This window comes from Chaetodon trifascialis, chromosome 18 (assembly GCF_039877785.1).
Source record: "Chaetodon trifascialis isolate fChaTrf1 chromosome 18, fChaTrf1.hap1, whole genome shotgun sequence".
Classification (NCBI taxonomy): Eukaryota; Metazoa; Chordata; class Actinopteri; order Chaetodontiformes; family Chaetodontidae; genus Chaetodon; species Chaetodon trifascialis.
The window spans coordinates 24,090,834-24,116,476 of NC_092073.1; the positions used below are offsets into that span (position 1 = coordinate 24,090,834).

The following is a 25,643-nucleotide window of genomic DNA, read 5'->3' on the forward strand; positions in this document are numbered from 1 at the left end:
CAGACCAGGCGAAGCTCCAGGATCTATTGAATCTCATCCCTTATCTCAGTCAGCATCATCACAAACAGAAACCAGCAGTTATTCCACTGAGCACTACACACTGTTATCACATCCAACCTGATCCACGTCATCATTTACACATTAACACAAAACATGAGCAGCATTCATTTCAGTTTGAAGTCATTTCATTCATTTCAATCATTGTAGATCAATGATGATTTTAGATGATGTTGCAACCATCAGATAGACAGTTTCCCATAGACCATATATAAAATACACATCCAATATAAATATAAATACACATCAAAGAGTAACATGATGTTCCTTTATTGAATCAGGATAAATCAAAGCATCAGTTCTTTCCAAACTGAAGTCACACAGTGACTCTACAAGATAGAAAGCACACAATCAAAGCATATTATACAACACAAGAATAAATACACATTCAAAGGTCTGTATATAACACACCCCACATGTCTGCACACTGAAACAAATGCAGGACAAATCCGTACACAACAAATGAACAGACAGATGAATGGATGCAGGAGCCTGCAAGCTTGTGTGCAGCACAAACACAAGAGGCCAAATCAATCTGACTTGATAAAAAAAAACACAAATTTAACACAGTCATCAGGGAAGATGGCAGGATTGGACCAGTCCATGTGTGATCTCTCTCTCTCTCTCTCTCTCTCTCTCTCTCTCTCTCTCTCTCTCTCTCTCTCTCTCTCTCTCTCTCTCTCTCTCTCATCATACATGATAAGTTCAATTTTTTTTCCCAAAGGGAAATTATCAAGGAGTTAAACAGTCTGATGGAGTTACATTTACACAATTTCACTTATAATTTCAGCTGATTCATAATCAGAGTTCAACTACATTTTCAGAGATGTTAATCAACTATTTGAATTGTAATTGTGATGTTTCAGTGGAGCACTCAGTGGGTATTTGTGCATCCAGGCAGTCTGTGATACTTCGCCACGCTTTCTCTCATTGTTCTCTAACTGTGGCGGTGTTGCCTTTGTTTTTAATTTGGTCCTTCGCCTCCTCGTAAGCCTCCATGAGGACTTCTGCCTCTGATGGGGAAAAGTACGCTGCTCTAGTTGCCATGGTGAATCGGTGAATCTGTGATCGATGGCGGGGTCTATTTGAGGAAGCTGCATGCACACACTGATCCAGGATAGGTTTCAGCTGGCTTGTTGTCTGTGTCTGCTCATCCTGTTTTGGTCTTTGTGCAACCGATTAAGCCTGGACGCTCATGTTTTGGATTGGTTGAGCTCAGCTCAGTCACTTATCCTGGATGTCTTAATCCTACTTTTGTGCAATCCTACTGGTGTCCGATTAGGCGAATTGTCCAAGAATGAGGTGACAAATTGTTTCCGAAGGCTTCTACACAATAAAAGAGAAAGAGAAAGCAATTCCAGAAGTTTGTCTCTACTGCCTCAATAGCAGCAAATCTTTCAGCTCAGTTGAAAAATCACTCTTCTTCATAACAAAAGGATTACATTAGGGTGTATTTTGTCTTCTTGGGCCTTGCCCCGTACAGAGGTTGGACTTACATGCAATCACTCATTGGCCAGTTATCACCTTTGTGAACAGGCCAACCAGAGTTCACGTGAACTAACTGAAATATAATACAAAACGTGTGTGTGTGTTGGTTTCAAGGCATGTATCTAATGAGACAGTCAGAACTGTCAGAAAACAAGAGGCCTTCCTGAAGTGTTGCTGAAGAACAAGCTGCAAGTCAAAGGACTGAAGAAATCGTCAAACAGAAAAAGGCTTCTGTGGAGGCTGAAGTTGAAAGTGCTCATGTCACCTGTGGTGGGATTCATTGATTTGCCCACTCCAATACACAACGTGGCTGAATTACCTTCTCATACTGTTTCATTATTAGAAATGTTAGAAGTGTAGGATTTTCAGCTGTCTTTTAAGTATTATCCATAAAATCAGACAGAAGGTTCAGGTCAGAATCCTGCAGGTCGTTTCCACTCAGCTGGAGATCTTTCATATGGGAGGGGTTGGACTTCAGAGCTGAGCCCAGAGATGCACAGCTGACCTCGGTCAAACCACAGCAATTCAACCTGAATCAAGAAGAAATTATTAAAAAGATTAAAATCCATTTCTAATCCAGTCAGATGTGTTCAGGTTGCAACTGTGGAGCTCAACATTACTCTGTCCTCATCAATGATTCTGCTAATCAAAGTTAATTTCCTTTAACAACTAATAGTGGACATTTTCTACAGTTTCTTTAAAAACAGAAATCTTTTGTGACTGCAGACTAAATTTAATTTCAGAGTGAAAATATGAAGAAAAGTAAATTTAAAACATTATGGATGTGAGTTATGTATGATCATAAAATAGGTTCAATTGTTAATAAGAACACATGAGATGTAAAACAGTAACAGAGAGTCAGTGAACTGACCTCAGAGTCTTGAGTCGACACTCTGGACTCTCCAGTCCAGCAGACAGCAGCTTCACTCCTGAATCCTGCAGCTTGTTGTTGTAGCTCAGGTCCAGCTCTGTCAGATGGGAGGGGTTGGACTTCAAAGCTGAGGCCAGAGAAGCACAGCTGTTCTCTGACAAACCGCAGTCATCCAACCTGAATAAAGAAGAAATGATGTAACTGTAGAAGACAATGTTCCATGGACATGGCACGCTGCAACCACAAAGTACAACATAATTTGTATGATTTTTGATATGTGGCTGAAAGTCATCCCCAGTGGTGCTTGGTTGGTGCTTGGTTTATTTTGGTTCCGGTGCACTCCAGCCAAAAAATACTGGCTGAATTTTCATGTTCATCAATACATTACAGTGTGCCGCAAACTGCTTGTGTTGATATTTCATAAAGGCGACGCAACACATCAAAATCTGCATTAAAGTAAATCACAGGTAGTTCTGCAAGGGCAAAATGAAAAAAATGTTCAGTTCTTAAGCTCCTTCATGTATGAATGATATTTCATATCTGCTGTTTCAACGGCCTTTTTCAATTAAAACAACAGGTTTTACTGTGGAAACCTTCAGGTTTCGGGGGATCCACCATCTCCCAGCACCTAAGATGGACTTCAAACTAAGCATCAATCATCAAGAAGGTGCAATAAAGGATGTACTTCCTGCGTCAGGAAGAAACATGCTGAACACTCAGGATCAATATCTACTTTAGCACAAGGCATTTATGTATTCAAACTGTACATAAAATAGGACCAGTGTACATCCATATCCATATCTGACTGACACAAGCTGAAACTCGCCATTAGTCTGTTATGTATGTCACTAAGTGTCAGTACTTCTGGTAGTACTAGTCTTGTTGTAGCCTGATGTGTGATAGCAAACTTTACAAACGTTTTTCATATGCACACACACACGCACGCACGCACGCACGCACGCACGCACGCACGCACGCACGCACGCGCACACACACACACACACACACACACACACACTTACCTCAGACCCTCCAGTCTGCAGTCTGGACTCTCCAGAAACTCACACAGGAGCTTCACTCCTGAATCCTGCAGCTGGTTCTCTCTCAGGTCCAGATCTCTCAGATGGGAGGGGTTGGACTTCAGAGCTGAGGCCAGAGAAGCACAGCTGCCCTCTGACAAACCGCAGAACCACAATCTGAATAAAGAAGAAATGATGTACGGATTAAAATAAATCTGAATTTGACAATAAATCAAAGATTTACAATTTCACACAAAAGACATATTTTATATGTTTTTTCTAATAGTATGTCTAAGCATTCTTCAAAAAAAGCCATTTATAATATTTGTCCAGATAAACATCTGTATTTATATTCAGGTAATTTGTACCGAATTCCTTGATTTGACTGTAAACTACCCACTGAAGGATAAGATAAGATAAGATAAGATAAGATAAGATAAGATAAGATAAGATAAGATAAGATAAGATAAGATAAGATAAGATAAGATAAGATAGACTTTATTTATCCCACAAAGGGGGAAATTCATATGTTACAGCAGCAACAAAACAGAGTACAAGAAGTCAGAGGACAAGAAGACAGAAAGAAAAAAAAAGCACAAATGTTATATACCCTGTGGTAATTTACAATATATACAATACGTACACACTAATCTTAAAATGAAGATTGCACATGAAAACAGGAAAAATGTGAGATGTGATCAGGATATTAGTACAACTTGCATTTGAGTGGATGTTATTGTGCACTGTCGTACAGTCTGATGGCTGTGGGCAGGAAGGACCGCAGGTCAGTCTTGTGCTGAAAGAGCTGCTCCGTCAGAAACCAATAACCATCTCCCTGGTCTTGCTGGTATTTAGGATGAGGTGGTTCCGCTGTCCACCAGCCCACAAAGTCACAGCCAACAATGGCGCTGTAATCAGAGAATTTCTGCAGATGACAGGGGGTGGAGTTGTACATAAAGTCTGAGGTGTAGAGGGCGACAAGGAATGGTGACAGCAAAGTTGAAAGTTGAAAGCACTGGAGAAGTCAAAAACCATGACTCTCACAGTGCTCCCGGGGGACTCCAAGTGAGACAGGGCCCGGTATAACAGGTAGGTAACAGCGTCATCCACTCCGATGCCAGGTCAATAAGCAAACTGCAGCGGGTCCAGCGTCGAGCTCACCTGGGCATGGAGGTGGCCGAGGACGATCCTCTCCATGGTCTTCATGAGGTGGGAGGTCAGGGGGACAGGTCTGTAGTGGCTTGGTTCCCTGGGATGGGCTGTTTTTGGAACCAGCACCACGCAGGAGGTCTTCCACAGGGCCGGGATTCTCTCCAGACTGAGACTCAGGTTGAACATGTACAGGACCACCTGACTAAGCTGGTCTGCACACTCCCTGAGCACCCTAGAACTGATGGCATCTGGGCCTGTGGTTTTGCTGGCCTTTGTCTTCCTGAGCTCCCTCCTCACCTGGTCCATAGTGATGGAGAGGGGGGAGGCAGGTGACTGTGGGGGGTAGTCCAGAGCTGTAGGTGGTGGTGGTGGGGGGACCTTGATGACAACAAGGATTGGAGCAGAGGGGTGAAGAAGTGGGGCCCCAATGAGAGGGGACTGGAGTGGGGGCAGAGTCAAATCTATCAAAAACATTTGCCCAGGCCTGATCTCCAGTGGTGGTTTGTCCATCCGCACTTTTGCCATGGCCCAAGATATGTTTCAGACCACCCCACACATCTCGGACATTGTTCTTCTCCAGGCGCTGCTCCAGTTTCTCCCTGTAGTTTTTCTTACACCTCCTAATATTATACTTCAGGTCCCGCTGTACTCTCCGCAGCTCCTCCTTGTCCCCTGAGATGAAGGCCCTCTTCTTCTCATTTAGCAGAGCCTTCAGTTCAGGGGTCACCCAGGGTTTGTTGTTGGGAAAACACCGTACTCTCTTGGATGGCACAGTGTTTTCCACACAGAAGTTGATATAGTCCATGATGCAGTGAGTCAGACTGTCAATGTTCTACCCATGAGAGTCGGTGGTGTAAAGCAGTCCCTCAGTTGCTCACATGCCTCCTCAGTCCAGATCTTCACAGCCTTCCTCTGTGGAGCTGTCTTTTCAGCACCGATGTGTATTCTGGCTGCAGATGTACGAGGTTGTGATCAGATCGACTGAGGGGGGAGTGGAGGTGTATGCGTCCCTGACATTAGCATTAAGAAGGTCCAGAGTTTTATTGTCCCTTGTGTGGCAGTTTCCAAGCAGTGTGAAGTTGGGGAGAGTGGCAGAGAGAGAGGCATGATTGAAGTCCCCAGAGATGAGAAAGAGGGCCTGTGTCTTGTCTGCAGCGTGGACAATGTGCTGTTTATGTGCTCACAGGCAGCAGCAGCAGCAGTCGATGGGGGGATGTACACAGTCAGTATAACAACATGTGAGAACTCCCGAGGAATGTAATACTCAGCTCAGTGTCCCTGCTACACAGCTGCTCTTTAACAGTGATGTGGTCAGGGTTACACCATCTGTTGTTAAGAAACACACACAGTCCACTGCCTTTCTTCTTACCGCTCTCTGACACTTTCCAGTCCACACGGACAAGGGTAAATCCGTCTAAGAAGACAACAGAGTCCGGTGTGTCCTGGTTCAGCCATGTCTCCGAAAAACACATAAGACTGCTCTCCGTGTACTCCCGCTGTAGCCTTATTAGCGCCGATAGTTCGTCCATCTTGTTGGAAAGAGAGCGGATGTTTCCCACGATAACATGCCTGTGAATATTCTCATTCATCCAGGTCATTGTAAGCTTCAGGGCATTCAATCGTTCGCAACTGGACTTTGTCAGTCTAGAGTAGTCTAGACTAGAGCTGTACTATCTAGTCTGACGCGCATGAACTGATGAAGCCTGCTCGGATGAGAGGCGAAACGTCTTCCAAGACAAATTCCAGTTGCGAACGACTGAATGCCCTGAAGCTTCCCACGATAACAGCTGACAAACATAGTTTATATCTCCGTCTTCTCTCCCGGCACTTGAGACCACCTCTACAGCCTTTCCGTTTCCCCCTTATCTCCACTGGAATCTCTGGTTTCCCAGTGTGGAGCAGTCCAGTGTGTCTGAGGGCTAACAGCTGGTCCCATGTGTAGACAATAAAGCCATGGCTGAAAGCGTCTGCCAAGGCAGACTCAAAAAGTCCAAAAAATAACAGAAAAAGGAGTGCAAAAATTACAAAAGTGGAAGCCCTACTTGCGCATATCCATAGGGGTTTTAGAAAACAAGAAAGAACACAAGAAAAGCACACAGAAATACAAAAAAACACAAAAGTGAGGAAAACAGAAGACAGAACTGCTGCAACTTGCTGCCACTCACGCAGCGCCATCTTGGATTTCATATCCTCGTTTCTGGAATTTCATTGGCTGCACGAAGCATCAGTCATCGGCACAATCGGTTACAACGGGCTCAATCTTTACATGAAAGAGGAGAACAGGGCCCTCCTTTCAGCACGGACTCTCTTGGCTGTTGTTGGCTGTGGACATGACATGGAAGATTCTAACTGGTCAACTGAGTTGTCAATCCATAGCTCAGAATGCAGTGGCCATCTTGAGACTGTAGCAGAACCAGCCTCTAACTGACCTTCTCTTACCCTCTCTGACTTCTCATGAGAAACGGAGTTGGAAACCAGTCTAACTGATTGAACTATAGACCATCTAGAATGCTCATAATGAAGTGTGATTTCGAAGAGGGACAGGATGTCCCATGTCAATGCTAATGGTCCCCCAATAGCCCTAAGGACACAATATAGTAAAGCCGGCTGGGAAGAACAAAGGCCAGGCTTCAACTGAATCCACAAACTGAGTCTGCTGATGGGTTGCAAAGTAGCCAACCTTAAAATGAACTGTTTGTAAGCCGGAGGACTTTGTTTCTTGGTATACCAGACAATTGCATCTCTGTATGAATCAACGCTGGATATTTTCACATGAATAACCCATGATCTATATGATGCCCATGTTCTCTTATATCCCATGACAAGCGGTGAATCTAACTTTGTTTTAAGATTTGCCTGAGGCTCTGCAATGGAGCCTTCCTATTATCTAAGGGTTTGTAGGGTTTGAAGTTGACTGTGCTTTATAAGACCTTTATTAAGGAACAAACATAAGGATGATAATCATTTTTGCAATTATAGTCTGCCTTTCTTTATTTCGTTATTTCTTTATTCTTATTTCTTTCTTTATCTCTTTCTATTTCTTTTATTTTTGTATTAGTTATACATTGAGTAATTATTCATGTTGGGATGAAACTGTACCAAGATTATCATTTAATGTTGTCACCCAACCATAGGAAGTGCCTGATGCATGCTGTGAACAATGTTGAAATGTCATTGAAAATTTGTTATTGAAATTATATGTGATTGACCATAGTGAGAAGCAGATGAGCCCCTCGTGTGAGTCATTGATTAATTCAGCTCCTTGAGGCGATTGCGCGTCACAAAAAATGTCTCACATGTTCGACGGCCGGCCCATTAGACACGCCTCTGGAGCGAGGTTTAAATATCTGCAGCCGCAGCATGAATTCAGTGCGTTCGCTCGTTACTCACAGTGCGCTCGTTACTCACAGTGCGCTCGTTACTCACAGTGCGCGTTACTCAGTTTTGTTTAGGTTATGTTACGTTATGTTTAGTTTTGTCTTTTAGTTCTTTGTCTTAAGTTTCGCACAGTCGTTTTTGCTCTTTAAGTTTTTCCGTCTTCAAGCTACTCAAAAGCCATACCGAGTAGCGTGATTTATTTTTCAGAAGACGTGTTTCTACAGTTTGCTGTAAGCGTTGAATTTTTGTTTTTAGCTAAATGTTTTAACCTCAGTAAATTTTAGTCAAATAATAATTTTGGCGCTTTTTTTTTTTTCTTTTTTTTGACCGGCCATCGAAGAGACTCTTAATTTGTACTGGCAGTCTAAAATAATCCGTCACGGACTCAACCGAACCAAACCCTGCAGCCAGCTGTTGATCCTTGGTCCGGATAACAACCGTCCGGAGCAGTCCCTCATCTGTAACCGACACTCTAGAACCAGTTCCAGAGACGTCACCGTCCAACATCAGCTCGTCACCTTGGTGCGCTTGGCCTTCACCAGACCACCGAGTAGATCGAGCCAAGGACGACCATCTGGGCATCTTCGAGTTAGTTCGGAGCAGAGTACAACGGGACGCCATCAGTCAAGTAGGCATGCTAAGCGGGTTTGAATAAGAGTTGGTCCGTGAGGTTAAGATACTGCTAATCTATCCAAATTCTCTCAACTACTCGTTAATTCCCTAACTTTACGTTCGCGTCCTTATTATCCCCTTTCAACTACCTCTCACTATCGCCAATTTATTTACCATTGTGTTGCCATAAGTTTCTTGTGTGTTCTGTCATATCACCTCCCATCTTCTGTCTTATTATTCATGATACATCACTCATTATCCATAATTCTGCTTAATAAATGATATTTTGATATAAGTCCTGGTTAGACGTGTCCTTTTGAACTGAATATATACGATCCCTGTATCCAGAGTTTACACTTCAGATTATCGTTATTTTACGGTATTTTACGTTATTTTATCAACGAATGCAACATCAAATTAAGGTAGTCCCCCAGTAACATTACAACACCAACATGCAGCCTACATATGAACGCTTACTGGAGTTAAAACATATCAGATTAGTCCATGACGGTTGATTTGATATGACAAACCTGCTTTCTATATTTCTACATTGAAATGGTTTTCACCAATCGAATCACAAGAATCTTAACTTCTAGTGAGGCATGAGTCCAAGCTTAAACATAACAGTTTTGTCAATAGACGGCCGACCTGTTGACCTGCAGCCGGGCTGTTGGGTCTTAAGAGGTGAAGAAACATAAGTCTTTTATCCCTGCAGATTAAATTTAGTACAAGAAAGAGGAAAAAAAGAACAAAAGGAAATTTACAACTTAACAGATCAAAGTTATGTATCAACATAACGTGTTGTTAATTGAACATACACTATATTGCCAAAAGTATTCACTCGCCTATCCAAATAATTAAAATCAGGTGTTCCAATCACTTCCATGGCCACAGGTGTATAAAATCAAGCACCAAGGCATAGAGACTGTTTCTACAAACATTTGTGAAAGAATGGGTCACTCTCAGGAGCTCAGTGAATTCCAGCGTGGTGCTGTGATAGGATGCCACCTGTGCAACAAGTCCATTCGTGAAATTTCCTCATTTCTAAATCTTCCACAGTCAGCTGTCAGTGGTATTGTAACAAAGTGAAAGCAATTGGGAACGACAGCAACTCAGCCATGAAGTGGTAGGCCACGTAAAATGACGGCGCGGGGTCAGTGGATGCTGAGGTGCTTAGTGCGCAGAGGTCGCCAACTTTCTGCAGAGTCCTTCACTACAGACCTCCAAACTTCATGTGGCCTTCAAATTAGCTCAAGAACAGTGCGTAGAGAGCTTCATGGAATGGGTTTCCATGGCCGAGCAGCTGCATCCAAGCCATACATCACCAAGTGCAATGCAAATCGTCGGATGCAGTGGTGTAAAGCACGCCGCCACTGGACTCCAGAGCAGTGGAGATGCGTTCCTTGGGGTGACGAATCGCGCTTCACCATCTGAAGATCTGATGGACAAGTCTTGGTTTGGTGGTTGCCAGGTGAACGGTACTTGTCCAACTGCATTGTGCAGTGTAAAGTTTGGTGGAGTAGGGATCATGGTGTGGGGCTGTTTTTCAGGAGCTGGGCTTGGTCCCTTAGTTCCAGCGAAAGGAACTCTGAATGCTTCAGGATACCAAGAGATTTTGGACAATTCCATGCTCTCAACTTTGTGGGAACAGTTTGGGGATGGTCCCTTCCTGTTCTAACATGACTGTGCACCAGTGCACAAAGCAAGGTTTATAAAGACATGGATGAGAGAGTTTGGTGTGGATGAACTTGACTGGGCTGCACAGAGTCCTGACCTCAACCCGATAGAACACTTTTGGGATGAATTAGACTAAGACTAAGAGCCTGTCCCTCTCGTCCAACATCAGTCTGTGACCTCAGAAATGCGCTTCTGGAAGAATGCTCAAAAATTCCCATAAACACACTCCTAAACCTTGTGGAAAGCCTTCCCAGAAGAGTTGAAGCTGGTATGGATGTAAAGAGTGGCCCAATGTCATATTAAACCCTATGGATTAAGAATGGGATGCCACTTAAGTTCATATGCGAGTCAAGGCAGGTGAGCCAATACAGGAAAAGAAACACTAAAATATGAACAAAAGGAAATTTACAACTTAAAGGATCAGAGTTATGTATCAATATAAGGTCAGTTGTTAATTGAACATATAAGATGTACCATAGTAACAGAGAGTCAGTGAACTGACCTCAGAGTCTTCAGTCTACAGTCTGGACTCTCCAGTCCAGCAGACAGCAGCTTCACTCCTGAATCCTGCAGCTCGTTGGTGCTCAGGTCCAGATCTCTCAGATGGGAGGGGTTAGATTTCAGAGCTGAGGCCAGAGAAGCACAGCTGATCTCTGACAAACCGCAGTCCCACAGTCTGAATCAAGAAGAAAAGATTAAGATGAAAATCCATTTCTAATCTAATCAGATGTGTTCAGGTTGTAAATGTGGAGCTCAACATTACTCTGTCCTCATCAATGAGCAGAGTAACTTTGTCATTGTGTTATTGTGGATCATCATAATGTCAGCCTTCTACAGACATCATCCAAATGTCAGCACAACATTCATACACCATGTCAACACACATCAATAACATGCTGCTTTCAAAAGGCTGTATGAATGTTCAGGCTTGGTTTTAAGGGTTAGAATTAGGTTTACGTTTGGGTAAAGGTAACTATGGATGTGAGTAAATATGAACATAAATTAAGTCTTGACTTAAAGATATGAGATCTATAAAAGTATCAGAGAGTCAGTGAACTGACCTCAGAGTCTTCAGTCTACAGTGTGGACTCTCCAGAAAATCACAAAGCGACTCCCCTCCTGAATCCTGCAACTTGTTGTAGTTCAGCTCCAGCTCTCTCAGATGGGAGGGGTTGGACTTCAGAGCTGAGGCCAGAGAAACACAGCCAACCTCTGTCAAACCACACTCCCACAACCTGACAAAAGAGTAAATGATGTGATGTCAGAAGAAAATGTTCCTCCTTCATCTCCCCTTCTGAGGAATCTCCATGGCAGATGGGAAGGCAATAAAATGCCTCTTTGGATTATTGTAGCTGGAGATCCAGGATGAGAACCAGAGCTACATTCCTGAGAAAGTAACCCTGCTTTACTCTTTTTTTGGCCAAATCTGAGTTCAGGTAAATTAGTTGTCCCAGCAATTCAGTACTTCACAAGGGAGACTCACAATAAACTCATATCACAGACCACCACCTTCAACTCAATGGACCAAACACTTCTAAAGCAGCCACATATGACCTACAGACGTCCATCAAGGATGCCAAGAGGGTACATCATGGTATAGTGATTGTTATGTAAATTCAATTAAGAAATTGTTTAAAATAATCACACTGCACCAAACAAAAAGGACCAATGGCACAACTTCAAGTGTGTAATCACTGAAATGCTGCAGCTTTGTGAGGATGAAACAAGTGTGTAATTGGTCTCACTCCTTCTTAAAACAGAATTAAACTACCTGAAGTGTCTTTGTTCACCTTTGTGAAACCTGAAAACCTGTTTGTTGCTGCTTGCCACAATAATTCTGGCTGATTGAGCTCCTTCTTCTGTTGCACGAAAAGGGCTTGAACCCTGAATCACTGCTTTCAGACAAATTTAAACAAAACTTCGAAGGCATTTAAACATGGTTTTGTGCTGGAGTTTGTGTTATTCTAAATTTTGACGCTAAGATTTTTATTTTTAATGAAAGTATATTGTATAGCGATTTCCAAATATCAATTATCATTCTACTTGGTGACTAAAAATCAGTATTGGCCAATAAAAAATGGTGTCTGACCTCAGAGCCTCCAGTCTACAGAGTGGGTTCTCCAGTCCAGCAGACAGCAGCTTCAATCCTGAATCCTGCAAGTTGTTGTAGCTCAGGTCCAGTTCTATCAGATGGGAGGGGTTGGACTTCAGAGCTGAGGCCAGATAAGAACAACTGATCTCTGACAAGTTGCAGTGCCAAAATCTAAATAAAGAAAAAATGATGAAAGTAGAACTCAATTTATAATCCAATCAGATGTGCTTTAAATGTCGACCTCAAACAAAATTCACAAATGTTAATTAAACATATAAGATCCACAACATTAACAGAAAACCAGTGAACTGACCTCAGAGTCCTCAGTCTACAATTTGGACTCTCCAGTCCAGCAGACAGCAGCATCACTCCTGAATCCTGCATGACGATGTTGCTCAGGTCCAGCTCTGTCAGATGGGAGGGGTTGGACTTCAGAGCTGAGGCCAGAGAAGCACAACTGATCTCTGACAACCTGCAGCCCCACAACCTGAATAAAGAAATGATGAAGATAAAAATCCATTCATAATCCAATCATCAGGATCCTCAATGAGATTTGTCCAAGCACAAGAATTTTTCTGAGCAGAAATTTTGGCGGCCAGACACTGAAATAAAAACACTAAAATAATTTAGACCTAATTAGGCAATGATGGTTTAATATTTTCACCTTCTTACAAAATTAATGTTATAAATTAACGAATGAATCCCGATCTCAGCAAAAACTCCTCTTCAGGAGCCAGGAAGCATCAAAAATATGCAGTTTTAGACTCAATACAACATTTGATCAACAAAAATAAATCCAAGTGATGCCTGACTTGTTGCCAGGGGTTGGCAAACTGACATCACTCTCAGGATGGACTGGGCGTCGTCTGGTCTGCTGGTCAGTAACGTTAGAAGCAGTGGCTGCTTCAGCAAAAGTTACATTCTCAATCTAAATCATTAATTATGTTTGAAACAGCTCAAGAACATCTGTGACAAAATATAACTGACATATTTATGTAATAAACAGCTGGAACACTATTTCAAAAATGCAAATAACTTTAGAGTGTTAACAGTTGCAGACTTACAGAGCCTTTCTGCAGTTCCTCACAGCTGGAATCAGTCTCTGTCGTCCATCCCCTGATGTGTTGTAATCAGTCATGTCCAGCTTGTCCAGAACCTCCTCTGACATCTGCAGCATGTAGGCCAGAGCTGAGCAGTGGATCAGAGAGAGTTTCTTCTCTGATGTGTTCCCTGACTTCAGGAACTCTTGGATCTCCTGATGTACTGAGTGGTCGTTCATCTCCATCAGACAGTGGAAGATGTTGATGCTTCTGTCAGGAGACTTCTTTTTAGTATTCATCCTCTTCAAGTTGTTGATGACACTCTGGGTGATCTCTGGACAGATGTTTGTCTGACCAAGCAGGCCTCCTAAGAGTGTCTGGATGGACTCCAGAAGGAGGCCATGGAGGAAGCGAACAAATAGGTCCAGGTGGCCATTTTTACTTTCAAGGGATTTCATCATGACCCACCGAAGGAAGACCTCCAGAGATGAAGCACAGTCCCTGTATTTCCGGTCTTTTCCCAGGAAAGCCCACAGTACCTTTGTGTTCCTGTTGGTATAACATTGGAACATGTAGACTGCAGCCAGAAACTCCTGAATGCTCAGATGAACAAAGCAGTAGACTGTTTTCTGGAAGATCACACACTCTCTTTTGAAGATCTCTGTACAAACTCCTGAGTACACCGAGGCCTCAGTCACATCAAGACCACACTGCTCCAGGTCTTCTTGGTAGAACATGATGTTTCCTTTCTCCAGATGTTCAAACGCCAGCCTCCCCAGCTTCACAAGAACTTTCCCATCAGCCTCCGTCAGCTCCTGTGGACTCGTCTCATGTCCCTCATCATACCTCTGCTTCTTCCTCTTTGTCTGAACCAGCAGGAAGTGTGAGTACATGTCAGTCAGGGTTTTGGGCAGCTCTCCTCTCTGGTCTGGAGTCAACATGTGCTCCAGAACTGCAGCAGTGATCCAGCAGAAGACTGGGATTTGACACATGATGTGGAGGCTCCTGGAGGTCTTGATGTGTGAGATGATTCTGCTGGACAGATCTTCATCACTGAACCTCCTCTTGAAGTACTCCTCCTTCTGGGCGTCAGTGAAGCCTCGTACTTCTGTTACCCTGTCAACACATTTAGGAGGGATCTGATTGGCTGCCGCAGGTCTGGAAGTTATCCAGACGAGAGCCGAGGGAAGCAGATTCCCCTCCATGAGGTTTGTCAGCAGCACGTTGACTGATGACTTCTGTGTGACGTCAGAAACAAGCTGACTGTTGGTGAAATCCAGTGAAAGTCTGCTTTCATCCAGGCCGTCAAAGATGAACAGAAGCTTCCAGACAGCCAGCTGCTCTGCTGTCACCTTCTGTAAGGTTGGATGGAAAACATGGAGCAGCCTGAGAAGACTGTACTGCTCATCTTTGACCAGGTTCAGCTCCCTGAACGAAAGCAGAACCACCACACTGACATCTTGGTTTTCCGAGCCCTCTGCCCAGTCCAGAGTGAACTTCTGCACTGAGAAGGTTTTTCCAACGCCAGCGACGCCGTTGGTCAGGACCACTCTGATGCGTCTCTGTCGGTCAGGTAAGGCTTTAAAGATGTCCTGGACCTTGATTGGGGTCTCATGGAGGGTCTTCATCTTGGAAGTTGTCTCGAGCTGCCAAACCTCATGTTGGGTATTAACCTCTTCACTCTGTCCCTCTGTGATGAAGAGCTCAGTGTAGATCCTGTTGAGGAGGGTTCCACTTCCTGTTTCATCACTTCCTTCAGTCACACGTTCACATCTCCTCCTCAGACTGATCTTATGTTCATCTAAAACCTCCTGAAGACCACCATCTGCTGAGAGAGAGAAGAAATGTGAGAACAAGAAAAAGATTTTGAGATCATTTTGACCAACATTAAAGTAACTAATTAAAAGAAATAAAGAGGTTTTACATTTTTGTATTTTTTTGTGAAAAATAAAAAACTTCAATGTCTTTGCTGTACAACACAACAAGTTAATCAAGAAGAATACAGTTTTCAGAAATTATGACATGATCAGCAGACAGATGGACAGTCTTACTTTGGACAGTGCAGGTCTGACTGACTGTCTGCAGTCCACATCTTGTTCTGGATCTTTCTCCACACTGGGGACAGCAGGAGTCTCCAGATGAAGCAGACTGGTCCCAGTATGAGGTGATGCACCGTTTGCAGAACCAGTGTCCACAGCTGGTAGAGACTGGATCCTTCAGGACGTCCTGACACAAACCACAGCAGGACGGCATCTCCTCCTCAGAAACATGACTCCTCTTCTCCCTGTGCAGATGAACACATTCTGTATGACTGGTGACCAACCCACGCTCACAAATTGCATGCAGCTCTTGCACTACATAAACAGGATATGTGTCCTATTCACATCCTGATGTTTTTGTTATTCACTTTCAAATTAAATTTTATTTACATCACAAAAATCATGCAGGACAATCGCTTGGATAAGTGGAACAAAATCACAGACCTCACAGAGGTCAAATCGCATGTCTCAACCTTCTGTGGTTGAGACAGACAGAGGTCCGTCTGTGGTTGGTTTTGCGAGCGGTCTGTTAGGACTGGTGCAAAGCTGATAAAAGCTTTCCATCCAACAAGAGCACCCGGTGTCAAAGATGCTGAATTCAGAGGTTGAAGGTGGTGCTTCGGCACTGGACTTGGTGGCTGATACTTTCAACCTGAGTTGTTCCGCCTCTGTGTCTGCCAACCTGTTGTTTCTGATGACTGATTCTGTGACATGATGAGGTCTACCACTGGTATCTGTTCAGGTGTGACTGTTTTCAGTTGTGTCCCTTACGTGCAGAGATTCCTCCAGGGTCTCCGAATCTGTCCACGATATCAGTGATTGTAGGTGATGAAGTCAAGTCAAGTTCATTTTATTGTCATTCAGTATGTTACACACATATAGAACGAAATTCACTCTCAGGACCAGCAATATGGCAGTGGCAGTACCTCATTTACCCTATGACTAAAAATAAGATTTAAACGAAGAATAATAATAAATAATATATATAAATAGAATAATAAAATCATAGAATCAGTTCTTTAAAAGCAACCAAAGCAAAAAGTATTCTAAGGCATTCAGCAGTCCATAAAGTCCAAAAAGTGCCTTCTTCTAAAAAGGCGTACAGTTTCTTAGGAGAAGGAATGGTAGCAGCATACAGTTAACAGTTAGTTGACAGTCCTTGAATTCACAAGCCTCACCACCTCTGGGTAGAAGCTGCACTTTAGCCTTATGGTCCTAGCATTGAGGTTACGCAGCCTTTTGCCCGAGGGGAGGGGGTTAAACAGGTTGTGTGCTTGGTGAGAGGGATCTCTCATGATGTTAGAGGCACAGCTCCTGCATCTGCTGGTGTACATGTTATCTAGGAAAGGGAGACTGCTGTTTATAATTCTTTGAGCCGATTTGACTACTCTCTGCAGGGCTGCCTTATCCACTGAAGAGCAATTCCCTGACCAGACAGTGATGGAGGATGTCAGTGCGCTTTCCACCACACACCTGTAAAAGGAGGTGAGGACAGCAGGACTGAGGCCAGCATGCTTCAGCCTCCTCAAGAAGTACAGGCGCTGGCGAGCCTTCTTGAGAATGTTGAATGTGTTGGTACTCCATGTCAGGTCGCTAGAGATGTGAATCCCCACGCGAAGTGAAGATACCATCTCCACCTCAGCTCCTCCGATGATGAGAGGTGATGGGGGATGAAACCCTTGGACTTCATCAAGAAACATTCTTCAACTGTTGGACTATTTGCTCACAGTTGTTCACAAAGTGGTGAACCTCACTCCATCCTCGCTTGTGAACGACAGAACCTTTCAAGGATGCTCCTTTCATACTCAATCATGATACTATCACATGTTACCAGTGAACCTGTTTACCCGAGAAATGTTCCAGACAGGCCCTGCAATCGGCTGGCGACCGGTTCAGGGTGTACCCCGCCTCTCGCCCATTGTAGCTGGGATAGGCTCCAGCCCCCCACAACCCCGAAAGGGATAGGCGGTATAGTTAATGGATGGATGGATGTTCCAGACAGGTGTCGTCTGTTTGTAATGCACTGCTTGGCACATAGTCAACACAAAGAAATACATTACTACCATTACTATCAGAAATTCCATTGATAACTCCTCCCCGTCATAGGTAGATTCTCACAGCATTCTCGTAACTTTAACACTTCACTTGTACTGAATCTCTTCTCCTGAACAGTTAACAACTGGCTGACTCTCTCTCTCTCTCTCTGCATTTCATTGACTCTTATTGGCCATCATGAATCCTTTCTGTTATCTCTGCTCTCACAGAGGTGGGAATCACAAAGCGATCACCTCTGACCACTAAACCATCAACCTCTGTAAACTCTCCTCTCACCCTGAGCAAGTCCCTGACTGTCTCCAGCTCATCCAGTCTGGCCATCCTGACTGGATGAGCTGCCTCACTACCTGGAGCTGGAGGTCTGTGGCTGCGTGGTCTCTGATCTCTTGTGTCCTCTGTGTTGTAGCTGGGATGTGGATCAGGACTGAGTCGACATGTGCAGCCTATGGACAGAGGATCAGTCGCTGCTAATGTCTGTCCTGGTGTGTACACAGTCTGCATTAAAGTGCTGAGTTTCATCAGCAACCTCTGGCACCTTGTGGGATATTGTCTAGGTCTTTAGTCTTCATGAAGGGTAGCAGGGGCTTGTGATCAGTGATCAGCACCCAGTGAGATCATTAGCATTTCATTGTGATTGTTTGTGGTCTTAATTATTCCTACAGTTCTGGTGGTGGCCTGGACACAAATGTGCACATTGACGATGGTGCAGTCATCAGTCTTATGAAGATACAGGTTGATGGTCAACCTGCTGGGCATTACTGTCTGATGCACCTCCACCGGTGCCTTTTATGCAAGGGTGTACACCTGAACACCTCTCTGGGCATGAACGGGTCATCAGCTGGGGACCACCAGTCATGGATATTTCACTCCTTTAACCCCAGTACATCTCCTAGTGGCGGAGCGATGGCAGGGATCACTCCCTGCCACCCCCCGCTGATGCCCGAGGTGTTATTCGGCCCCCAACTCCTATGCTTCCTCCTTCACCACAGCCAGAAGCTGCCCTTCTCTGCCTACTCAGCCAGTTCTTTGATGGCTTTCCGACACCCTGCTGCCGTGCATCCCACTGAAGACACTGTTCATGAACTCCACGATAGACCAGATTCCACATGTTCCACATTGAGTCCTGACGGACATGAAGTGTGATATGAACCTGAAATCTTTTTAATGCCACTAATATGGTGGAATTCAATACCATAGATGAGCTTGAAACAGCATTATACCCTGAAAACTACAGCTGCATCTCCTGTACTGTACGATGGCAATAAAGCTGAAGGTTGAACCTTGAACCAGGATTTGGATCAAGTGGCTCAGCCTCAGCAGATCAAGAAAAGAACAGTGATGTGTTCAGGTCATCAGATAACATGAAACACTGAATTTTATTTTATTTGACATCAGTTCAATAAAAACATGTAGATTTCTATCCATCATGACATCAAACTCTGGTTTAAATCCAGTGAAGAGCCTTCAGACTTCGCACACACGCTTGTTCGTCTCGTTAACTGCAGCTGCTCTGCAGTGTGACGGCTCAGAGACCAGGAAACACCTGAGGACGTCACAGCAGGTGTGTATTTTTCTGACATACAGTCTAACAGACAAAACGAGGAGTTAGTGAGAGGGACAGTAAATCCGTCACGCTAACGTCGTGTCAGTGTGTTGTAAAGGACAGACGGCAATAAACACTGAGGACGAGGAAGTCCCGGTCTGCTCGCTCTTTAATACCGGACTCCAGAAAGTCAAAGAAACTCCGGGAAAACACACCGACTGTGTGTGTGTGTGTGTGTGTGTGTGTGTGTGTTCATTCTTCTAACCTGTATCTTCATCTCTTTCTCGTATCTTCCTTCTGTCTTCGTGGCTCTTGGACTTTAATCCTCAGCTCGTGTCGACTGACAGATAAATAATCAGAATAATAAAATAAAACTTCCGTCATCAACGTTTTAGGTCAGGAACAACAGGCACACTTCCTGGTGACGCCCTTCAGAATAAAAGCGGTCTCCCGAAGAAGCACAGAACAGTCCCATCATGAGTCTACCATGAGGGGTAATCGTCAGTTTATATCCTCCCTTTATTTTGAAGGACATGTACAGGAAGTCCCTTCCAGTTTGAGGGAATGAAAAGGGAGGCAACAGGAAACTCGTGTGAAGATGTTCTTTCTGACGTTCCTGTAAATAAATCAGTGTCTTCTGATCTTTTTCTTTCTTTGAACTTATTCTGTGAACTTGGAAAATACACAGAGTGTAAAAGTGGCCAGTAACTGCAGATACACATGTTCTGTCAATTCAGATGAAACTAATACACGTCATGTGTACTGTGCAGTTCAGGGACTGTTCATCAGTGTCAACCACAGACAGGCTTCCCCTCACAAGAAAAACTGATTTTTAAAACCAGTCGACTGGAGAGTCGACAGGAAAGTAAAAGTCAAACATGACGTTTTCAAAGGAAAAAATCAAGATGTTTTATTCATTGTTCATCAACAGCAACAGATACAATACGTATAGAAATACAGGCAGAGAGACTCTGTAACACCTTTTCTGTCACCTGATGGAAGCAGACGATGTGAAGTTCACACGGTTCAGTTTGGAAACATCGACAGCCAGCCGGAGAAAAAGCTTCTGTTCTGTTTAAGTTTGGTTTTTGCTGCTGACAGTGACCTGTCGCTGACACTGACATTAGCCTGTAGGGGAAGCTAACACTGACATTAGCCTGTAGGGGAAGCTAACACTGACATTAGCCTGTAAGGGAAGCTAACACTGACATTAGCCTGTAAGGGAAGCTAACACTGTCATTAGCCTGTAGGGGAAGCTAACACTGACATTAGCCAGTAAGGGAAGCTAACACTGTCATTAGCCTGTCAGACAAGCTAACACCGACATTAGCCTGTCAGACAAGCTAACACCGACATTAGCCTGTCAGACAAGCTAACAACGACATTAGCCTGTAGGAGAAACTAACATCAACATTAGCCTGTAGGGGAAGCTAACACTGTCATTAGTCTGTAGGGAAGCTAACACTGTCATTAGCCTGTAGGGGAAGCTAACACCGACATTAGCCTGTAGGGGAAGCTAACATCAACATTAGCCTGTAGGGGAAGCTAACACCGACATTAGCCTGTAGGGGAAGCTAACATCAACATTAGCCTGTAGGGGAAGCTAACACCGACATTAGCCTGTAGGGGAAGCTAACAACGACATTAGCCTGTAGGAGACGCTAACATCAACATTAGCCTGTAGGGGAAGCTAACATTGACATTAGCCTGCTGGACAAAGTAACACTGACATTAGCCTGTCAGAGAAGCTAACGTCATCTGAGCTGACTCATTTCCGCTAGCAGCTGGCCTGGTGTGGAGCAGCAGGTCGTGTTGAATTATGGGATGCGCTGAGCTCTGAAGTGGTGTTTGTTGAACTGTGTATCCAGTGTGGGTGAGCTGTACTGTGTGTTGTGTTGACGTGGTGACGTGGGACACCGACCACTTCCTGCTCCACCCTCCTCCCTGTTGTTTGATCTTGTTACCATGAGCTTGTTAAGATACTAGCCTACATTTCCCAGAATCCCTAAAGACGCTCTGGAGAAAACATTTTGAAGAGGCGACGTTGAATAAGAGCTCTCGGGTTCAGTCTCCCAGTGACATTAAATTTGACTTATTAGCGAGAGAAAGACGTCCATTGATGGTCCAAACTGTTCGGAGTGAGCGCCCCCGGTGGTCTTACTGTGAATTACAAAATCTCTGGAAAATCCACCCCTGAACACAGCTAGAAACTATAAATACATTAATTTAACAATAAAATCTATTTTTGTACAGATTCATTTAAAATTTTACACCAAAATAACAAAACAGACTTGATTTTTTGTTCATGTATCTATAAAACGATACACACACAGTACAATCTTTACATGAGCAGTAATATTTCTCTATGACACTCATTGTGAGCTCAGGTACAGCAGATAAATAGCGTTTCAGTGATATCTGGAATAAAAACTATTGATGATTTATTGATCTAAAACTCTCTCAACCAATCAGAAACTGGCACCATGATGGACACGCCCCTTTATGACATCACAGAGGGGTCATTGTGGGGGCATGTTGGTCAATACTCACTGCGGTGATTCAAATGAAAGAGATCATTTGAAAAATAAGTAATATTTGTTCCATAATTTGATTCTAAAATCTTTATATTTGATCTGAACAGGATGATTCTGATTGGGTTTCATGGCTCCTTGTTCAGCACAGAAACCCTCTGACTGGGTGTTAAATCAGACGTCTTTTCATCTGTTAGCCATCCTTCAGACGTCTTCCTGGCTGACTTGGTGACATCTGCTGGTCGCTGCTGGTCACTGCAGCTGCACAGGTGATGCGCGTTCACAGCACAGCTCGGTCTCATCACATCGACATCAGTCAGGTGTTACATTTCCTGTGGCTGCTTCACAATAAAAGCCCCCCGTGTTTGTCCTCTTTCAGCAGTTGGAGACAGAAATGTGGCGTTAGCATTAGCAGATAAATGACTCAAAGTCCAGCTCGAGCTTTCAATGCCACTCTTCACGTCCATGAAACTCCTTCACAACAAAGGCATTAAAGATCATTTCCTGTGATAACATTAAACAATAAACCATCCTCTCAGAGACGGGCTCCAGCGCGTGTCAGTCACCCACCTGTCCCTCCCACCTCCAGAGCACCTGTCCAATCACAGCCCTGCAGCGACCCTTCACCCTCCAACCAACAGCCAATGAAAAGCAGACTGTCAGAGCCTCCTGGGGCAATCACACATCAGCTCGTTCTTGACCCCGCCTCATCCTGTCCCTCTTCTTCTGTGGTGAGCGGCTCGACTCGAGCGTGGCGAGTCGCAACGAAGTCCAGAGAGACACCGGGTGGTGACATCACTCCGCTTCCCCCTCCTCCCCTCCTTCACCTGTCCCCTCCCCTGCTCCTGCCTCCTTCTCTTCCTCATCACCTCCTTCACAAGTCTCCTCCTCCTCCTCCTCCCTCTGTCCTTCACCCGCCTCCTCCTCTTCTCCGTCCACTCCTCCATCTGTCTCTGTCACTGCTGTCTCCCCTTCCGTCTGTCTCTCAGCGTCTGTCTGTTTGTCCTCCTCCTCTGTCTCTCTTTCAGCTGTCTGTCCACCCGTCTCACTCTCTGTCTGTCTCTCAGCTGTCTGTGCACCTGTCTCACTCTCTGTCTGTCTCTCAGCTGTCTGTCCACCTGTCTCACTTTCTGTCTGTCTCTCAGCTGTCTGTGCACCTGTCTCACTCTCTGTCTGTCTCTCTGCTGTCTGCCCACCTGTCTCACTTTCTGTATGTCCCTCTGCCATCTGTCCACCTGTCTCATGCTCTGCCTGTCCCTCTGTTGTCTGTCCACCTGTCTCACTTTCTGTTATTTGTCCAACTGTCTCACTCTCTGTCTGCCTCACCTCACTGTCTCCTTCTCCCTCTGTCTCCCTCTGCTGGCCTGTCTCTGCTTCTGTATCCAGTTCCTGGTCCTGATCTGGTTCAGACATACTTCCTGTCTCTGTCTCTGTTCTAGGCTCCAGTTCATGGTCCTGATCCTGGTCCTGGACTTTATCTTTTTCAGCTTTACTCTTTGTCTCTTCATTAGGCTCCAGTTCCTGGTCCTGGTCTTGATCTGCTTCAGGTTTACTCTCTGTCTCTGTCTCTGCCTCAGGCTCCAGTCCTTGGTCCTGGTCGGTTTCCTGAATTAGTCCTGGTTTAGATGCTGTCTCTGGATCTCCTGAGTCCAAACTTGTCAGCTGAGAGGGGAGAGACTCCTTCCTCCCCAGACCTGGAGACAGACAGACAGACAGACAGACAGACAGACAGACAGACAGACAGACGGAGACAGAGACAGAGACAGAGACAGAGACAGACAGACAGACAGTGTCTTCATATAAACTTGTTGTTTTTGTTCAACTAAAACAATAAACAATAAAAAAAGTCACTGATTCCACTAAAGACAGAGGATCCATCAACACACACACACACACACACACACACACACACACACACACACACACACACACACACACACACACACACACACACACACAGCCAGCGGCTGGTCCTCTGTGACTCCCTCATACTGTGTGTGTGTGTGTGTGTGTGTGTGTGTGTGTGTGTGTGTGTGTGTACCTGCGGGGGTCAGGACCAGCGCCTGCAGGATGTCAGACAGAGAGACGATGCCGATGATACGAGACTCTTCGTCAACGACAACCAGCCTGTGAACCTGCACACGCACGCACACACGCACACACATACACGCACACACACATTATAACGTCTGTGGATGTGCAGGAAGAACGAGACATAAGACCTTCAGTCAGTGTATTTGTCTCATGCGTGTGCACGTGCGCGTCACCTCGGCCTTCACGATGCGGTCCACGATGGTCTCCAGCGTTTCCAGCTTGTTGCACTTCATGACTCCTTCGAAGTACTGCGACCTGTGTCTGAGCGCCTGCGTCACCGTCACGTCCAGGTTGTTGTACGTCTTCTCTGCTGCCAGGTTCTGCACACACAGATCACACTCACACGCTTTACTCTGCCGCCTCAGACCGCCACCACGACTCATGAAGACAACATCAGCAGGACGCAGGGTTACTCACGATCACGTCAAACTTGGAGTAGATGTCCACCACTTTACCTGCAGACAGACAAGCAGAGAGCAGCTTTCACGCCGACCGTCCGCGGACACCAAATCAGACTTTAAGCGTGTCAACGGCGAAGGTTACCATTGTGGTCGACGACGGGCAGCGCGGAGACACGGCGGTGCGTGAAGACGGACAGCGCGGTGATGAGCGGCGTGTCAGGGTGGATGTAGGCGATGTTGGCGTACGTCCCCACGGCCAGCTCCTCCAGAGTCTGCTTCATGAAGGCCGGCATGGGCATCTCACACACCTGAGACACACACGCGCACACACAGGCAGTGCTTCACTCGTTCAGTCCTGTCAATCAACACTGCTGCAGTCAGCCATCTGTCCACCAGGAGGCACCACTGCACGCTTTCTGTCTATAGCAAGTACAAAAACACAATGTACTACAAACAGGAAGTCCACACAGGAACTGTGCAGTGTGGAGCTGGGACACAGCAGCAGTGTTTATACAACCAGGTAACAACAGGTGACGCAGCGACACCTGTATGACTCATGAAACATGTCACGACTGTCCTTCTGAAGACCTGCTGGACTCACAAACAGCTGCAGGAACTTCAGGATCCTCTTGTGAGTCAGGATGTAGAGAGCGTTCCCACTGACCGGGTCAATGACGGGAAGACGATGGATCTTATTCTTTATCAACGAGTACACCGCCTCGAATACACTGGGGGGGGGAGTGAGGAGAGAGAGGAGAGGGGGGAGAGAGAGGAGAGACGGGGGGGGGTGAGGAGAGAGGAGAGAGAAGAAGGAGAGGAGGCGGGGGAGAGAGGAGGGAGGAGAGAGAGGAGGGGGGGAGAAAGACAGAGGAGAGAGAGAAAGGAGAGGGGAGAGAAGAGGGGAGAGAGAGGAGGGGAGAGAGAGGAGGGGAGAGAGAGGAGGGAGAGTAGAGGGGAGAGAGAGGAGAGGGGAGGAGGAGAAAGGAGAGAGAGGGAGGAGAGAGAGAGGAGGGAGAGAAGGGAGGAGAGGAGCGAGATAGAGGGGAGGGAGGAGAGAGGAAGAAAAGAGTTCATACTCAAACGTTCATTCAGTTCTGTTTGTCTCTTCTCTTCTTTCTTTCCTTCTTCTCTCTTTGTCTCCTCAGTCTATTTTCATGAAGTAATAAATGATTCAGTGATTCTGACTCTCTAACACACACACACACACGTACACACACACACACACACACACACACACACACACACACACACACACACACACACACACACACTTGTACCTGGCATCAGGTGAGATGTGGACCAGAGGCTTGAAGGTCTCCTGCAGGTACAGTTCTGTCAACATGGACGCAGCAGGTTTTTATTCACGTTCTTATCTGATTGTACTGCACACACACACACACACACACACACACACACACACACACACACACACACACACACACACACACAGCTGTTACCTCTCCACGTCTCGATCTTATGCTCCTCCAGCTCGTAGATCTGGACCTGACGGAGACAGACAGGCTTCAGACTCACACCTGGACACACACCTGCAGCCCGACAGTGAAACTATAACTATGGGTCTGTTGGAGGGACA

At 45.2% G+C, this 25,643-nt stretch overlaps 2 protein-coding genes across 13 annotated transcripts in view; both read right to left on the minus strand.

Annotated features, from left to right (window-relative positions):
* Nucleotides 1-312: 312 nt before the first annotated feature.
* LOC139347141 (protein NLRC3-like) lies at nt 313-15,664 on the minus strand. Of its 4 annotated transcripts, none has more exons than XM_070986613.1 (9): nt 15,438-15,664; nt 13,411-15,214; nt 12,660-12,833; nt 12,344-12,517; nt 11,316-11,489; nt 10,757-10,930; nt 3,439-3,612; nt 2,417-2,593; nt 313-2,075 (listed from the first exon to the last, which is right to left on the minus strand). In XM_070986613.1, the coding sequence occupies exons 1-9, from the start codon at nt 15,637-15,639 to the stop codon at nt 1,922-1,924; spliced, it is 3,207 nt and encodes a 1,068-aa protein (XP_070842714.1). In that variant the 5' UTR covers nt 15,640-15,664; the 3' UTR covers nt 313-1,921. The 4 variants fall into 4 exon arrangements, with proteins under 4 accessions (XP_070842714.1, XP_070842716.1, XP_070842718.1 ...); XM_070986617.1 differs by having other exon boundaries at nt 314-2,075; nt 13,411-15,211; XM_070986615.1 differs by lacking the exons at nt 11,316-11,489; nt 12,344-12,517.
* A 4,239-nt stretch (nt 15,665-19,903) lies between these two features.
* LOC139347143 (5'-AMP-activated protein kinase subunit gamma-1-like) overlaps nt 19,904-25,643 on the minus strand; it is a 37,365-nt gene continuing 31,625 nt past the window's right edge. For 2 of the 9 annotated variants that reach the window (XM_070986623.1, XM_070986628.1), the window contains 9 exons: nt 25,507-25,552; nt 25,327-25,381; nt 24,651-24,777; nt 24,192-24,357; nt 24,066-24,103; nt 23,822-23,968; nt 23,596-23,689; nt 22,712-23,248; nt 19,904-22,633 (listed from right to left, as the gene is read on the minus strand). In XM_070986623.1, coding sequence (XP_070842724.1) covers nt 22,350-22,633; nt 22,712-23,248; nt 23,596-23,689; nt 23,822-23,968; nt 24,066-24,103; nt 24,192-24,357; nt 24,651-24,777; nt 25,327-25,381; nt 25,507-25,552 — 1,494 coding nt within the window. In that variant the 3' untranslated portion in view covers nt 19,904-22,349. Of the gene's footprint in view, nt 23,249-23,595; nt 23,690-23,821; nt 23,969-24,065; nt 24,104-24,191; nt 24,358-24,650; nt 24,778-25,326; nt 25,382-25,506; nt 25,553-25,643 lie in introns of all 9 variants that reach the window. The other 7 variants (XR_011603306.1, XM_070986622.1, XM_070986626.1 and 4 more) reach the window with 7 other exon arrangements.

What these genes read in the sequence shown, in the direction of transcription:
- LOC139347141 (XM_070986613.1), bottom strand. Translation starts at nt 15,639, where the DNA reads ATGCCGTCCTGCTGTGGTTTGTGTCAGGACGTCCTGAAGGATCCAGTC. An exon ending in TGTAGACTGAGGACTCTGAG is followed by an intron (nt 12,518 to 12,659) that starts GTCAGTTCACTG and finishes TTCTTTATTTAG; the next exon opens with ATTTTGGCACTGCAACTTGT. An exon ending in TGTAGACTGAAGACTCTGAG is followed by an intron (nt 3,613 to 10,756) that starts GTCAGTTCACTG and finishes TTCTTTATTCAG; the next exon opens with ATTGTGGTTCTGCGGTTTGT.